We start from the raw sequence: 15,691 nt of genomic DNA, 5'->3' as shown, positions 1-15,691 counted from the left end.
TGTTGTGATTGATTCACACTGCCTAGTCACTGTCATATCTACTACTCCTACTACTGAGGTGCAGAATCTATACAAACAATCAATTCATACTCGTACACCACGCTTCCGGTCCACTTTGCATTCAACCCATATCATCCAAATCCGAAAAGATGCCATCAAGATCAACCCGACTAAACAAGTCGCTATCAGGAAACGAAAACGAGGCTGCCGGGGCCGGACCACACACGGGGGTATCAGCATCGTCGGCCTGAGGTAACTCAGCAGAGTGAGAGGCGCCAGGAATCTTAGCCGATAAGATCTCAAGCGCAGCGACGCATCGCTTGGCGGAGGTGCGGATGCGCGAGTACGCTTTGAGAATTTGAATGGCGCGGCGCCAGGAGACGGCGTTGGAGTATTGCGCGATAGTAGTGCCGATTTCCGGGCGGATGCGCTCGGCCAGCAGGACTGTGGCGGCTGTGTAGACGCCTATAGGGGACAGTTGCAGGAGGGGGGATGGCTGTCAGAAAGGTCTAGTCTTCTACCAAGATAGGGAAGGGGAAGGGGACATACAGAGCACGGAATACCACCAGGCTGGCACGGGTCCAAATACGGTGTCCTGGTTCAGGTGAGAGTAGATCAGATCGATGGATCGATGGGCCGTTTCAAGACAGAGACACGAGCATTGGATGTCCATTCGGCTGGCTAGACTTTCGATCGGCTTGACGGCGTGATGGGACAGGCAGAACTGAGCCAGAATCGGCCGAAGCAAGATGCGTGCGTGGAAAAAGCTGATTCACGGATAGGTCAGTTAGTAGTCTAGATAGTTTACGGCAGATACCTAGACATACCGAACTCGGTTGACAACCGCCAACCGGTGACGAACAGACTCTCGATGCTTCAACGGCGCGTCCAGTTGGAGTTCATCCGACAGACCGCGGGTCCAGTTCATGAGGTCCTCGTCAAGCTTGAACACGGTGACAACGTCGTCGGGGTGTTGCCGTCCGTTGTAGTCCATGTAGAGCTTGAGGAGGATGTTGTCCATGATGTCGTGCAGTCTGAGCTGGGACACGTAGAACTCCATAATACAAGGCTCGTTGTCCGGTCGAATCGAGGACCCCTCGACTTGAAGATCCAGAGACTCGTCGTCGATCATGCTGGGCAGCGGAACCACGGCGGACAGCCATTTCGGGATCAAAGCTGGACGGCCGAAGGTTATGGCCAGAACGCTGAACATGTTAGGATCATCATCATTATCACTACCAGAAGAAAAAAGGGGGGAAGGGGATGGAGAAGAACCGACGCTTCCTCTCCCAACATACCGGTCCATGAGAATACACCCGTGCCAGATCCGACGAACCACTTCCTTTCCGCGCGGCGATTGACCAGGGGCGTTATAGTCCGGGAGATGCAGACCCAAGCTCTGAGCCATTCGAATAGCATGTCCGACCACCATCCAGCATCTCTGCGGGATATTGGCACTTTGCAGATAGATGCCCATCAGAAGCAAACACGACACCAGACTAACGGACCCAGTATCCCGCAGATCGTGTTCCCGGATATGATCGGCTCTTAGGAAGTAGGTATATATGCCTTCTCCCATCTCTGCTCGGGCTCAATCGTCCCAGATACCTGAGTGCCCAGCGCAAAGATGACATTCATCGTACAGAGCAGGACGCCCTCATCCGTGACCGACCCCGAAGAACCCATCCACATCGATTCATAGAACCGCTGGAAGGAGTTTCGGTCGAGAAAGGGATACAGCGGATACACGAGCTCCCAGTAAGCGTGTGCCAGCTCGTCTGCGACTTTCCGCGGAGGAAGGACATACTCCATCGAGGGCCTGGTCGAGAACGGACGCTGTATGACGCTGAGGCCGTCTGCAGATGCGACTCCATCGATGCCAACCCCTGTATTGTCCTGACCCACCCCCAGCCGGGAGTCGATGGCACGTTGCGTCTGCCGCATGAACGAGCCGGCGCTGCTGCTGCCAAAGAACTCGTGGCTTCCTGATGGCTCGCCGACCACCCCGGTCATGGAGTCTGTCACTGCCGGGGTACCAGGTTGATACGGGCTGGAAGAAGGGGACCCTAGAGGGCTCTGGACAGATACCGTAGCCCTAGATACCTCCCTGTGCAGAGCCCGATAATGTCTCCCGGGGAAAGGGCTCCAGGACTCCGGCGTCCCAGGCACGACGTCGACGGTACGCACCGGACGGAGCACATCTGGACGAGGGTCCGCCAATGCCTCACGAGCAGGGGTCAGCGTGGTTCCCCGGAGCAATGGACTAGGATCTGCTCTTCTGACCTGCAAGTGTGGTGCAGTTGCATCGGTGGATTCGCCGCGTCGGACGATGCGGGCTTGGTGAGTATTCTCCCGTGCGTAGGAGCAGGTAGATGTCGTGTCTTTTCTTTTGCTGCAGACACCACACACTAGACCGTTCGGGATAGAGAGTCATCATCTAGGTCTTGCCAAACACTGGGGTCTCATAGGTACAAAGTAGCTACACGCACGTGGTCGAGCTCCGTTGCATTTGCCCTTTCGTAATCGACAGGTGTCGCAGGAGGTGGCGACTTTGAGTCACTTTCTCATTGCGGGCGAAGCAGTTCACCTAGTTGGGCCAAGAGAATGAACAATAATCCAAGGGCAACGAAGGTAACATGAAAGAGGGAATGAAATGTAGTCAATAGAACCAGCGTAGTATAGTTAGCTACTTCACTGCGGAGAATCGAACGCTTACGATCCACAAATCGCAGTGCCAAGGTTGCGGGGAAGTCGCAATTGAATTCGAGGGTTGATTCTAACATGATGAATCTTATAGCCACCGTGCAAATACCAGTTGGGAGATGGGAGATGGGAGATGCTAGAGTTACCCGAGCATGACATGCACGCTTAGGAAATTCGTCGGAGTGGGTCGCTGTCATCGATCTTGGCAGTTGAATTGTAATAGTATGCATACGGAGTACAAGTCTCAAGGATAACCCATAATTATTATTTATTTACAATGAGGAAGACGATCAACTATCCACTATTCCCTCTTTATGTTCCTTCGCTCTCTCTCCGTGGATAATAGTTCCTACAACCGATAACCTCACCCCGGCAAATTAATCTGCCCAGACAGATATCCTACATGTCCCCAGCACTCAGCATGGATTTCTTCATGGGAGGCGGAGGAGGAGCCGGCTTCTTAGCCCGCGAAGGGGGAGGAGGGGGAGGTCCCTTTTTGGGCCCGCCAGCAGCGTTCAGGGCATTCGAACTGGCTCTTCGTGACACCCCTCCGTAAGACGAGGCAGGCGATTCGGATCGTCCGTAATAGGACCTCTCAGGACTCGTGTTGCTGCTGGTGCGGAACTCGCCGGACGCATCGATATAAGGATCGGTGGGCACTCGGGGGGGAGGTCGAGTCTGGATGCTGTTCCGGCGACCGATCATATTCTCGCTAGCCGTTCGCGCCGGCCATTGATGGGAGCCAGATGCATGATCCTGCCGCAGCTGTGAAGGCCCTTCGAAGGTCGAGATGCGGTTCAGAACGGGTCGCTGAGGCGGCGGAGGTGGCGTCTCGGCCACGTAGGGTTCTCTCGACTCCACAAAATGAGATGAAGGCGATCGGCTCGAGCGGATGATCGGACGCGGATCCGCGCCGTTAGGATGCTCCTCTTGAAGCGGTTCGTATCGGTCCTGGAACGAGTGCGCAGTGTTGGAACGAGCACGTCCAATGCGACGGCCGTTGGGGGTGGGGGCCTGCGGAGATCTATTCCCATATCAGCATTGTGTCACGCGACTGAACGGAGACCACGGGCTGTTCTTACCTTCCCGGCCATTCATTCTTGAGCTGGAGGAGCACCTCTCTGCATCGCTCGTGATAGTCTAATTGGGCCTCCAAGAATGCCTCCAAATCGGACACGCTCTCGGGCTCCGATTCCTTGATATCCTGCATCCGTCGGAGCACCTCCTCGTTGGCCTCCTCGTATTTGACCTTCTGCGTTCGAAGTTCCTCCTCCATTCGGAAATCCTCCTTCTTCACTTTCTGCATTTTTGAGAGGGAGGTGTCGTAGGCCAGTCGTCGGCCATCCAGCTTCTTGCGAGCAGTCTATTTTCAACGGTCAGACAATCGGTTGCTAGGGAGCACGGTGGGACCCTGGTTTACCTGGTAGTCTTTCATCTGCGTCGAGGACCGCTCCAGGGACTCAAGCCAGCCCGAGGTCGTCTGGGAGATGTAGGACTCTTGGACGCGGGCAAGACGTTCTTCTGCTCGTCCAAGCACTATTGGGAAACGCTCGTTAGATTCCAGCAATTTATTTCGGGCGTGCAACGAAGCAGGAAACACCTACTGGTCAGGGAACGGCCGTATTCGGAATTCGCATCGAAATCTTCTCCGTGGCCGACCATGCTGGTACCCAGGTGGGCAATAGGTAGGGTCTTTTCTTTGTCGTCGCCCTCGCTGCGTTTGGAGACCGCTTTGATGTAGGCGGTGGTGGATTTGTGGATTCGATCAATTCCTAGGAGGAAAGGAATGTCAGTCACTGAAGAGGATGGCGATTAATTGTTTGGAAAGACTTACCATCATGGCGCACATTCATCTCGGTTTCCATGGCTTTGAAGTCGTCGGATTGATTGGTTTTGACCTCCCCGCCCATCCGCTCGCCAGCCCATTGTTTGAAACGATCAAACTTTCTGTTGACGTTCATTGTGTAGTGATGTCGAGCACGAAGCTACCCAAAATCAAAATAAATAAAAAATAGTAAGGAATAGAATTTCAGGGACGGATCCGGCCGGCGGAAAGTGTAAACAACTGAAAGCGGGTGGGGGGAGCACTGATAAGGAGAATAAGGAGAAAGGTTGGGAAAGCGAGTGTCGGATTCTCAGATCGGGATGAGGGAGAAAAGAAAAGGCAAGAAACGAAAGGCCGAAAGGGAGGCTGGAAGGGAGAAAGGAAAGCAGAGGGAAGAGAAGAGGGAAGATGCGACGGAGGTGGGATGGCCAGGGATTAATGAGAGCTGGCCCCATCGGTGGTCCAGTCCCTGATTGTCCGCAGTCACACTCCAAGTGTTAAGGTACAACGAACTACTTTGTCCCTAGTCAAGGACTACTACCAAGGCAGGACCAAAACGCCACCTCATTTAATCCGGGTATGGTTACCACGGCGTACCTGGTGGTATTCTATTTTTTTTTATCATCATCATAATCTACGTACTGTGTCCTCCGTACTCCCTCTGCCTAGGTATCCCACTTCAAGACCCTCCGGATCAATTGTCTAGACAATGGTACGAATACGGTACAAAGCAACCAATGGACGCTGCATCAGTTTGCCAACCTGAAACATCGCTCGATCGATGGTGATGATTCTTCGAAGCATCGTTGGCTCGGGATGAAAGTGACACGCGTTGGTGGGTCGGTCAAAGTGGGGGATTTGCCACGCTGCTATTTTTAATTTATTCTCTGCTCGCATTCACTGGCTTTGATTCACCTCGGAATTCTTAGTAGTATCAAGTATCCAGTATGCATGAAGTATTTTAGGATCAAGTCTGCAGCATGCAGTATGTAGGAGTATGCATCGATGTCGCAGGCTACTCCAGAGTATATTCATCGATTAGACTCTCCGGTCTAGACGGGCGATCATCCTGCCAGATGGAGCTCTGACGATCGCACGCCAGATAGACTGCGATGCTGCCCATACCACGTAATACCAGGCCAACGTCAACGGCCAATAGATCGCTGCCATTGAACAATCAGAGTCTATCAAAACTTGGCTTTGGGGGCATGTCCGTGGCAGTGCCGATGGTCAACCCTCCTGCCCCCTTTTTTTCGGTCCCCTGATGAGATATGATATCGCATCGCACTGTACTTGATACCTCCTGAATGCCCACTTCGACGCGTTGAGATCCGTCTCAACTCGAGGCTCCCCTGATATACTCCAATGTAGTACGGAGTATGGAGTCAGAACTCAGGAGACAGGAGTGCCAGGGGTCTTGCGGAGTGGATCCGTGTGTTTGATACATTGTGCCCTCGGGTTCCGTAGTTCCCAAGAATAGAAGATGATACGATATCCCCGGCCCCCGCTCATTCTTCGCCCGGTCGATTGTTCTTCGCGGCAATAGGCATAGATATTTTGGTCCCCAAACACGGCGACGTAGGCCCAGAACTTCTTCCATCCCACTATCATCCAACCCACTGTGCATCCTCCCAATGAGCCTCGGCGGCTATTAGAACGTCGAAATCATTCCATATCCCAACGTCCACGTCTCCACCGTTCGCGACCACAGCGTCATCCAAAGTGTCGGGTATGAAGGCATCGCACCGGGCGTCTACCTCCCAGGATTGAAATGCCGTCAGATTCCCAACCGGCATGTTCTCATCCAATGGCCCCCCACCACCCCGACTCAGAACGACAGCCGCATACTGTCCCGGCGTGACGCCCTTGATCTTCTTGAACAGCCGATGAAAATAACTCGGGGTGAGGTTTGCCTCGTCCGCCAGCTTTCGAAGCGTGGGTTTCGATCCATCCCGGACCTGCGCCTCGATGGTCTCACAGGCCCGCCGGATCAATTGTATCTGGGGATTAACCGCCCGCAGGGTCTGGGGTGTACAGCGCTTACAGGGCCGGAAGCCGGCCTGCTCTGCGTCCGAGGGAGTGTCGTAGAATCTGACATTAGCTCGGCGGGCCAGGCGCGCTGGACATGACGGTCGGCAGTAGATCTTGGTAGTGAGAACGGCGTATACGAAGGATGTCGCGTGTGCGTCCCGGTTGACTACTGCTTGCCAGCGTGCGGTGGCTGACGGGGCGGTGGTGGCGTTCAGGTTCAGGCGTGGTATCTTCCGGGGGGATCCTTGCTGAAGCATCACATATAATCTCTTGGTATTCAGGAAAGGAGTTGCTATTCCAGTTGCATTGTAGACGTCAGAGGAAAGGGAGGGGAGGGAAAGAGAAAAAGATGCACACTATAACCTTAGTTAAAAGGTACTGATTTCTAAGTCAAGCCTCGGCTGGCGCCGATTGGTCAATTTGGGGTCAATGTCGTCGCACATTCTCAGGTCGACTAGTGGTCTCGTAAGGATATTTCCTGTTTCTAAATCTGCTTGGACACAAATTGAATAGTGTAGAAACAGGTATGTGTGCATGCAACAACCACGGTTTCCGTAGGCGTTTGGTGCCTGAGGCAAGCTGCCAAGCATTTCACCGCTTGCTTTCCCCTCCTGGGGCACCTTTCAGTTGAAGACCTCGATTCTTCCTACTTTAATTAATCGATCAATTCTTTATTGATCAGGACCTCCGTTCATTCATTTGTTCAATCAATTCATCATTGTATGACCACTGCGGTGCACCTAATCTCTGAAACATTCACGATTTCTAAGGCTAATGGCACGCTTCGACTGCGGATATATATTTGCGGGGAAAGGCAGGTGCAACAACCGGTTTCTAGAACATCGACGTAATCTAGAGTTCATGTACAGGGTCAGGAACCCTCCTATACTCTTGATGTGTCAAGACCTCTGATGTTTCAAGCGCCAAATCTACAAGTTCAGACTATAATAGCCATACAAATGCACACTAATGGGCCACTCCCTAAGGTCTCATCAGGGTGGCGGCCTGACAACGGAGAGGTTATGCCAGTTCCGGGGGAATTTATTCACCATCGTAGGCTAGTTGAAAAGGTACATGAAAGAATGCAAAACGCAAGATCAAAGACCAAACAAAGATCATACGGGGGTACCAACAGCCTACATTATACGGAGTACACGATGCCAACATCAGATACAAGACGACAGGCAAGGACATAGAACCAAAAGAAATTTCATTATGTAGAAACCCCACACTTTTTGTTTGCTTTTTGAATCTGCCACTTGTTGCTGAACATCGAAGACATAAAGGCCGACCAATTCTTCCGTTTTGATTAATCGTCAATGAAATTTGTTTGGCCACAACCTTAATTCGCTAAGGACGCGTGGGAGGCTGTCCACAGTCGCCTTAAGTACATATGTCTCATAGCAAAAGAGCATTTTCAACCCGTCACAAAGAAAAGAACTCCACCCCATAAACCGTTTAGTCCTTGGTCTTCTGGGTACCGCGGAGCAGACCAGTTCTCCGGGCAGCAATAAGACCGGCTTTTTGACCCTGGGCGGCGTAGCGGGAGATGGTCGAGGCCTTACCGATATGCTGGTGGTTACCACCACCGTGAGGCTGTAGAGATCATTGTCAGAGTCTGGAGGATTATCAGAGGATTCAGGGGAAGTTCTTACGTGATCCACGGGGTTCATGGCAACACCACGAGTCTTGGGCCACGAGTTGCGCTTGACAGCGAACTTGTGCTTGGCACGAGAAGCCTCTGTAGAAAACAAATTAGCACCGAACAAATTCGTTTTCGAGAAAGTCGCAGTCCCCATTTAAATGGAGACCGCAGATTCGGATCACATACTCAGCAAAGGCTTGTCGGTACGACCACCACCGGCAACGATACCGACCATACCGCGGGAGGTGTTCTTGATGACCTTCTTGGCACCACTGGGAAGCTTGACACGGGTCTTGCCCTCGTCGGGGTTGTGGCCGATGACGGTAACGTAGTTTCCGGAGGTACGGCCCAGAGCACCACGGTCGCCAGACTTCTCCTCGACGTTGGTAACGACGGTACCCTCAGGAACGGAAGCGAGGGGGAGGACGTTGCCGACGGTCAGGGCAGCGTTCTTTCCGGCATAGATGAACTGGCCGGTGTACATGCCCTCGTTGGCGATGAAGGTCTCCGTGATCTGCTTGAACTTGTAGGGGTGACGGAACTGGACCTTGGCGAGAGGAGCACCACGGCCGGGGTCGTGGATGATCTCCTTCACAACGCCACGAGTGTATCCATGACGCTCGGCGTAGTCGAGGGTACGGAACTGGGCAGGGGCCTTGTTGAGACGGGTGTTGGCCGCTGAACGGGAGATAGCACCGGTCAGTAATCTTGTTTTCTTTCCTTGTGATTTTGAACTTCGCAGGACATGATAATGATGCCTCCTGGAATTTCGATCACGAAGAATTGCGGTCGCACTCACTGAAAATGGATCCACGACCCTTCCTCTGGTTGCGGATCACACGACCCATGGCGACTTTCTGTAATGAAGAACCTGGACGTTAGTATTCAACAAGAGACCGCCTGCGACCTAGTGGTGGGAGTTATCAAAAGCTCGTACCTCAAAATCGGAAGAATGGGCTTGTCGGGTTGGTGATGAGAATTCGACGGCGAAAGGCTGTGTGGGCTTTAGGGCGAAATCGCTAATCTAACCGAGTTGGCGCTAGCGCCCCTTTGGGATGGAGTCCCGCGGTTGTGCATTTTTCTTTTTGGCGCGCCGCGGCTAACGTAATCCGTGCCCTCGCGTTTGACCGCGTCTGCCTGAGGCCGACTTACCGAGTGATGACTTATAGTGCATTCGGTCTTCTTGTCTGAACCCTTTGCTCCACCCTCGCCGGCAGAACCGCCACGTTCGAGCCTGAGGACTTAGGGTTCTCTGCCAATGGCCCAATACCGGTTTTCTCCATCATCTCCCCCTCGAAGTCCCGTCCCAAGCATATGAACAAAACCTTAGTTTCTTGCGCATTCTGTCAATTTGCCTCGATGACACGGACATTCGAGGGTTGAGAGGTCAGAGAGGTTGCCTCAGATTGGGCAGTAACGTGATCTCTAACACCAACTCCCGCGGTGACTACTTGGACTAAACAATTGTATCTAGATTGCTGGCCGATGAGACAAGTCCTATGGCCCTTCCAGACCGGTCATATCCCCGCAAGACCATCCCGTGTCTTCGCCAACGCCTAGAAGGGTTCTGGAAGGTGTCTATCTATTAGGGCTTCGCTCTTGTCGCTAGAGCAAGTATACAACGCCGTTGACCGACTTGATGCTCTTCGTCATCCTGTCTTTGGGCCGATGTCAATCAGCAACCAGAAACCAGAAATCAGAAACCAGAAAATCACGATGCACGCATTGCATGCGACGCGTTACCTGTCTTGCAACGCATCCCTTCGCGTTGCGCGATTTGCCGTGTTTCCTCACTCCGTAGGACCACCTAAGCTCTATCTACCTAGCGGAAGAGATGATATCTCACAATTTACCATCTCTCCATTGTTCGTTTAATGCGCGTTCTTTCAAATGCATGGAATCAATACTATCTCTTATCATTGAGTCAGTCAACCATATCAGGAACTTCCAATCCCAACTTGGCAGAAACTCCCCTCAGACCGTGATGCAGAGGTCTAAATGTAGAAAAATCTCCAAAACCCAAGCACAAAGAATGTCATGTAGTGAATGGGTGCTGATCATAGCTTGATATGGGCTGCAATGGACGATGCCAGAAGCCACGCGCGTAAAAGCCGCGCTCCCACCCAGGAAGCAGTAGCGCAACAGAACTTCTTGCGGCGCGCACTTGCCCACCTCTACCCTTGCCGTGACACCCTCTTCACGCAACCACCCCCGAACATGTCCAACATGTCTCTTTCCGACTCAGAGCTCTCGTCGCTTTCATCGGCGCCTCCGTCAGATGAAGAATCTGGCGCCATGGCCGTCGACGAGCCCCTGGGCATCACGAAGTACTTCAAGAAGGAGTCCGAATCTCCGCCGCCGAAACGAGCACCGTCACCACCCCATGAATACGTTCTGGCAGATAACCCCGATATTGCAGTAAGTGAGCACATCGGCTGAACTTGTTTCAGCTTCAAATACTCTATTCGACGCGTTTTACCCGCTATGAAGCCCGATCGCTAACCCGTCGCAACTCTCTAGTTCATCGTCATGTTCCGCGCGCGTTTCCACGAGGCCTTCCCACGATCCACGCCACACTTCGGCCCACAAGATATTGAGCGAGGAGTCAGCGAGCTTCCGCCGGGAGATCACATCGAGAGACTATTATGTGCATTTTTGGGTCTGGTGTTGAACCGAAAGAAAGACGTGGAGTATGACTTGCCCTCCCACCACGGGCCTTCAGAACGTGCCCTACAGGGACGAACAGTTGGAGAATTATTGCTTAGAAGCTTCGCATCGCCACTATCTACATTTAAATCGAAACCTAACTAATGTGTACTTGCGAACCCAGTCGAAACCACTACCAACGACCTCTGGAGGAAGCGATTCAGACCCATGCGCCCCAGTGGCCTAAGGCTTGGCAGGGAAAGAACCCGCTCTCCGGGGGGCGCACTTTCGCGGCGATGACACCAGAAGAACGCGTATGTGACGTGGCTCGGAAATTGGCCATACCCGAACTTATATGCTAACATCCGCACCCTAGCTGCAACTACTGAAATCCCTCATCCTCTGGTCCTTGTCTTCGTCCGAGGCTATTCAAGCCAAGCTTAAGGAATCCTACAAACAAGCGCGACACGAAGATGACCTGAACCAGCCCCTGTCAGTTCAGCCGTGGGGTCGCGACGGCCTCAAACGTCGATACTGGCTCATCGAAGGGCTTGATGACACCCATTTCCGATTGTATCGCGAGAGCAACCCGGCCTTGAAGCATGTGACGTGGTGGAGTGTGGCGGGAAGCATCCCGGAATTGAAGGCTATTGCGGATAAACTCGATGAGGAGAGGAGCACGAACTCGAAGAAACTCAGTGAGAAGATCAACAACTCTATTCCTCGGTTCGAGGGCGCGGAAGAGGTGAGTCTCCTATTTCGGCTTTTCATCTGCCATTTTTGCTTACGGAATCCAAGAAACGTAAACGCCGGGATTATCGTATTGCCCGGAAGGCAGCGTTCACGCGGCCGGAGCCTGGATTCTCCTTATATGAAGGCCGCACTCGGGGGAAGAAGCTGAAATACACATACTCTGATGACGAGGACATCTTTTCTGACGGCCTACCATCGACTCGACGCTCTACACGTAACACCTCGGGCGTTTCCACACCCCCGGAGCCGGCTGGCCCTCGGTATACGGCGAGTGGAAGGCAGATCCGGTCTCGCGCGGGGGGTATGTACGGCGAGACGCTGCTGGGCGGCTCAGCTGCTGATGAGGAGGGCACTGGCAGAGCCCAGAGGACTCGTTCAACCCGAGGAAACGGACACCAGGGGTACGATGTGGACGAGGACATGGATGATGCATCCGACGGGGCGAATTCTAGCGGAAATGAATGGCAGGGCGGTGAGGAAGAGGAGGAGAATGAGTTTGAAGGCGACGACGAGGAGGATGTGAGTGGAGATGAATCGGTCGTGAATGGAGAGCCCCCTAGCTTGGTGGTGCAGCTCAGATACACCAAAGGCAAAACGTCTAGTCCTAGTGGTCCTGACGGCGATGCTCAACCACTACCGAGCAAGCAAAAGCCAGAGGCAAACACTCAGCCCCCGGCTCAAGAGCAAACTGGATCTAATGGACTAGATACCAACAAGGAACCGCCGGCAGCAGCAGATGCCGAACAGTCGGCCGTCGCACCACCCAGCGCGACTCCTGACCAGAAAGCCGAACTGCAGAATACCGGGGATGAGCAGCTGAAGGAAACCCCAAAGCTTCCCCAGCCTACAACGGGCACAGACGTGCCAACTCACCCGCCCGTCACCCTTTCTAAATCAGGCGAGGCCGCTTGATAATTCATGCCTTCGAGTCTAGTTATCTATAACTGACCCTGGGAGTTTTCTATCCTTAATAGAGTTCTTTGCGGGGAGCGTGTGTTTTATCTTTCCTTTCATGTTCATGTAATTGAGGTCAAACGGGGAGTCTTGTCAGGCGTTATTTGTCACTGGGAAAACTTTTTTAAGTGGGCATTGAAAAAGTGCGCCTGCTCTTCAGTCAAGTGAGCTGAGCTTGTAGCGCTCTTTATGTCACGAAGCGGTTGCTACATGAAAACGGGGGTGTTCTTGTCCATATACTGTTACCTAGAAGATCTAGTAGACATGCTTGAATGTCAAGTCTCAGGACAATGGATCAATCAACCAAGTCATGCAGAGATGCGAGAATGCTATGTATACTGTATTTACTATCATCGATACGACCAAGTCTGCCGAAGCAATTCGGTCTTTGAAAATATGCCGACGGACAGCTTCGGCCTACAGAGCGGCCGCACGGACAGCACAAAAAAGACAAACAGATAAAAAAAAACGACAGTGAAGCGCTTAGGTAGGCAACGCCTTATGACCATAACTCCGAGATGCAAAACCCTGAATACAATCTAACATGAACCATGACCTCCAGTAGTCAAGGCTAGTGGTAATCTAATCCGAACCGGCATTTGCGAATTGCGCCGTGTAGAACTGTAAGAACTCCGCAAGTGTCAGCTCTAGTATCGATGCCTACACACATACCACCGCGGGAAATCTCCCCGGAGAGGCGAGGCGGTCTTTCCTGGAAGGACGCTAGAAGGCTAGAATGCAGGGCAACTTACGTCTTCCGTTCGCGCCGCAAAATGAGGATCCTTTGATGATGGGAGAGCCAGGGACGGGAGCTTCCAGTTGTTCGTTTCATACCACCATCGTCGGATTCGGCTGCCTAGGGTCTGTCCGCTGAGGGAGGCATTGCGGTTCCAGAACCGCCAGCCGGAAAGCGCGAGAGTCCAGACCGTGCCTTGGATCAATGGGAGCAGGACCTGGTGCGGAGGAGCAGGGATGTGTTAGTCTTGAGCTTGATGAGAATATGTAGGTGGATTTCTAGCGGGACAACGGATTGGGGAGATAGGTACCTGGTCTCGAACCGTGATCCATGCCACTCGGCCATAGGTATCGGCGTCGCGGATGCTGGCGAGGTAGCTCTGTTCGAAGCGGAGATCGGGCAACGGGGGGAGGTTGTGACGACGCGAAACAGGCTGGATGGAGCGACGCGGGTCGACAATGTCCGATGGGATGCTGTCTGGCTCCGAGGGAGTCTCCTCAACCTCAGCCACGGGCTCCTTTTCCGAGGCGGCGGTTGAGGGATTGAGGTCGTGGGACGGGGAAGGGTCCGGGTTGATGGAGGCGGACTGTAGGGTCTCGGGGAGATCTAGGGGGTTGACCATGATGGGAGAGAAGTCGGGAAGGGGAGGTGTTTGTCCTGAAGGGCGAGAATGAGAGGGAGATAGTCGCTTTTCGTAGTATGATGTAGATCGGATTGGAGAGGCGTCGTTGCTCCCTACGCAAAGCAAAGGCGGTCATGTCAGCAGTCATTCTGCCCCCTCCTCTTTTTCCCTTCTCCCCCCACTTCTCCTTCCCCTCCTTCTCTTCTTCAATCTCACTCTCACTCCCTCTCCCTCTTTTTTATCTTCATTTTTACTTTTCCCCCTCCCATCTATCGCTTTTCAAGCACTCAATCTCATTCATCATGGCTGCTCCCCAAGGATATCCCCTCCTCTGTCTCGAGAACCCCCTCCTTGGTATGTAAATTCTAGCCGCTGTGGAATACTGAATCCCTCCAGCTAATGCATGGTTTTTGACATGATGCAGATATCCAGGCTGTTGGGTATGATAAATCTATCTAGAAAACCACATAACATCAAGAATCAGAGAATTGATCTTGTTTTTAATAGTGATGCCGCCCTCCTGCAGAAGTATGGCCTGAAGGACAACGATGCCATCCTGGCCGAAGACCAGCACATGGGTCTCTACGAGGAATTGCTCCAGAACCATGACGCCAAGCTGATTGCCGGTGGTGCTGCTCAGAATACTGCCCGTGGTGCCCAGGTAATTCATGAACTCGTCTTTGCTCCGTGTCATTGGGTGTTAACTTTGTTTGCAGTACATTCTCCCCGAGAACTCGACTCTCTACATTGGCTGTGTCGGCAAGGATAAGTATGCCGACATCCTCAAGGAGACTTGCACCAAGGCTGGTGTCCACACCGAGTACCGTGTCGATGATGTCCAGCCCACTGGCAAGTGCGGTGTCATCATTACCGGCCACAACCGTAGCATGTGCACCCACCTTGCTGCCGCCAACGAGTACAAGATTGAGCATCTTCAGCAGCCTCACATCTGGTCCCTTGTCGAGAAGGCCCAGGTCTACTACGTCGGCGGTTACCACCTGACCGTGTCTGTTCCTGCCATCCAGGCTCTCGGTGAAGAGGCCGCGGCCAAGAACAAGATCTTCATGCTGTCTCTTTCCGCCCCCTTCATTCCCCAGTTCTTCAAGGAACAGCTCGACACCGTCCTTCCCTACACCGACTACACTTTCTGCAACGAGACTGAGGCTCGTGCTTACGCTGAGAGCCACTCGTGGGGTACCGAGGATGTGGTTGAGATCGCCAAGAAGCTGGCTCAGCTGCCTAAGAAGAACACCAACCGTCCCAGAACGGCCATCGTGACCCAGGGCACTCTCCCCACCGTCACTGCTACCGCCAAGGCCAACGGCGAGGTCGAGGTCAAGGAATTCAGTGTGCACGAGATTGCCAAGGAGAGCATCAACGACACCAACGGTGCCGGGTAAGTGAATTATGATCATGCCTTAATTTGTTTTGGGCCTTTAGCTGACGTTCGGTGTCTTCCAGTGACGCTTTTGCCGGTGGTTTCTCTGCCGGTGTTGTCCAGGGCAAGTCTCTCGCCGAGAGCGTGGACCTGGGCCAGTGGCTCGCACGTCTGAGCATCCAGGAGCTGGGTCCTTCGTAAGTCCACCCTTTTTGATCTGTGCTGATGCAGTGACCACTGACTTTTCAATGTTTAGCTTCCCCTTCCCCAAGCAGACCTACACTCGCTCATAAATTACCCTCCATCCTTCCTAAAAGCCTTATCACCCACCCCGTGAGGCCATAGAAACCCGCAGCAGCAATCACCTTTTTCTTCTGTGTTTTCTTTGTTTCCAAAAA

General features: G+C 53.0%; 6 protein-coding genes across 6 annotated transcripts; 2 read left to right on the top strand and 4 right to left on the bottom strand.

Annotated features, from left to right (window-relative positions):
- Positions 1–121: 121 nt before the first annotated feature.
- Positions 122–4,664, bottom strand: KD926_008443 (BAR domain protein; the record flags this gene model as incomplete). Its single annotated transcript, XM_053101168.1, has 10 exons — positions 122–465; positions 550–767; positions 828–1,205; positions 1,299–1,399; positions 1,609–2,392; positions 3,107–3,727; positions 3,786–4,066; positions 4,124–4,239; positions 4,308–4,475; positions 4,538–4,664. 10 exons carry the CDS (start codon positions 4,662–4,664, stop codon positions 122–124), a joined length of 3,138 nt encoding a protein of 1,045 aa, XP_052955223.1.
- Positions 4,665–6,135: 1,471 nt separating this feature from the next.
- mpt (putative DNA repair and transcription factor Ada) lies at positions 6,136–6,816 on the bottom strand (the record flags this gene model as incomplete). Its single annotated transcript, XM_053101167.1, has 1 exon — positions 6,136–6,816. The coding sequence occupies one exon, from the start codon at positions 6,814–6,816 to the stop codon at positions 6,136–6,138; it is 681 nt and encodes a 226-aa protein (XP_052955222.1).
- A 1,201-nt stretch (positions 6,817–8,017) lies between these two features.
- KD926_008441 (60S ribosomal uL2 domain-containing protein) lies at positions 8,018–9,378 on the bottom strand (the record flags this gene model as incomplete). The annotated part of the gene is made up of 5 exons (XM_053101166.1): positions 8,018–8,155; positions 8,215–8,300; positions 8,391–8,882; positions 9,004–9,075; positions 9,357–9,378. 5 exons carry the CDS (start codon positions 9,376–9,378, stop codon positions 8,018–8,020), a joined length of 810 nt encoding a protein of 269 aa, XP_052955221.1.
- Positions 9,379–10,283: 905 nt separating this feature from the next.
- On the top strand, positions 10,284–12,515 carry KD926_008440 (uncharacterized protein; the record flags this gene model as incomplete). Its single annotated transcript, XM_053101165.1, has 5 exons — positions 10,284–10,622; positions 10,725–10,894; positions 11,035–11,164; positions 11,227–11,595; positions 11,649–12,515. The coding sequence occupies 5 exons, from the start codon at positions 10,284–10,286 to the stop codon at positions 12,513–12,515; spliced, it is 1,875 nt and encodes a 624-aa protein (XP_052955220.1).
- A 624-nt stretch (positions 12,516–13,139) lies between these two features.
- Positions 13,140–13,915, bottom strand: KD926_008439 (DUF1770 domain-containing protein; the record flags this gene model as incomplete). The annotated part of the gene is made up of 3 exons (XM_053101164.1): positions 13,140–13,178; positions 13,310–13,510; positions 13,616–13,915. The coding sequence occupies 3 exons, from the start codon at positions 13,913–13,915 to the stop codon at positions 13,140–13,142; spliced, it is 540 nt and encodes a 179-aa protein (XP_052955219.1).
- Positions 13,916–14,217: 302 nt separating this feature from the next.
- Positions 14,218–15,586, top strand: KD926_008438 (adenosine kinase; the record flags this gene model as incomplete). The annotated part of the gene is made up of 6 exons (XM_053101163.1): positions 14,218–14,269; positions 14,340–14,355; positions 14,423–14,576; positions 14,632–15,311; positions 15,377–15,490; positions 15,550–15,586. 6 exons carry the CDS (start codon positions 14,218–14,220, stop codon positions 15,584–15,586), a joined length of 1,053 nt encoding a protein of 350 aa, XP_052955218.1.
- Positions 15,587–15,691: the final 105 nt, after the last annotated feature.

This window comes from Aspergillus affinis, assembly GCF_023601865.1.
Source record: "Aspergillus affinis strain CMG 70 chromosome Unknown NODE_55_length_207115_cov_84_504473, whole genome shotgun sequence".
NCBI lineage: Eukaryota > Fungi > Ascomycota > Eurotiomycetes > Eurotiales > Aspergillaceae > Aspergillus > Aspergillus affinis.
This window is presented reverse-complemented; position numbering and strand designations above follow the sequence as displayed.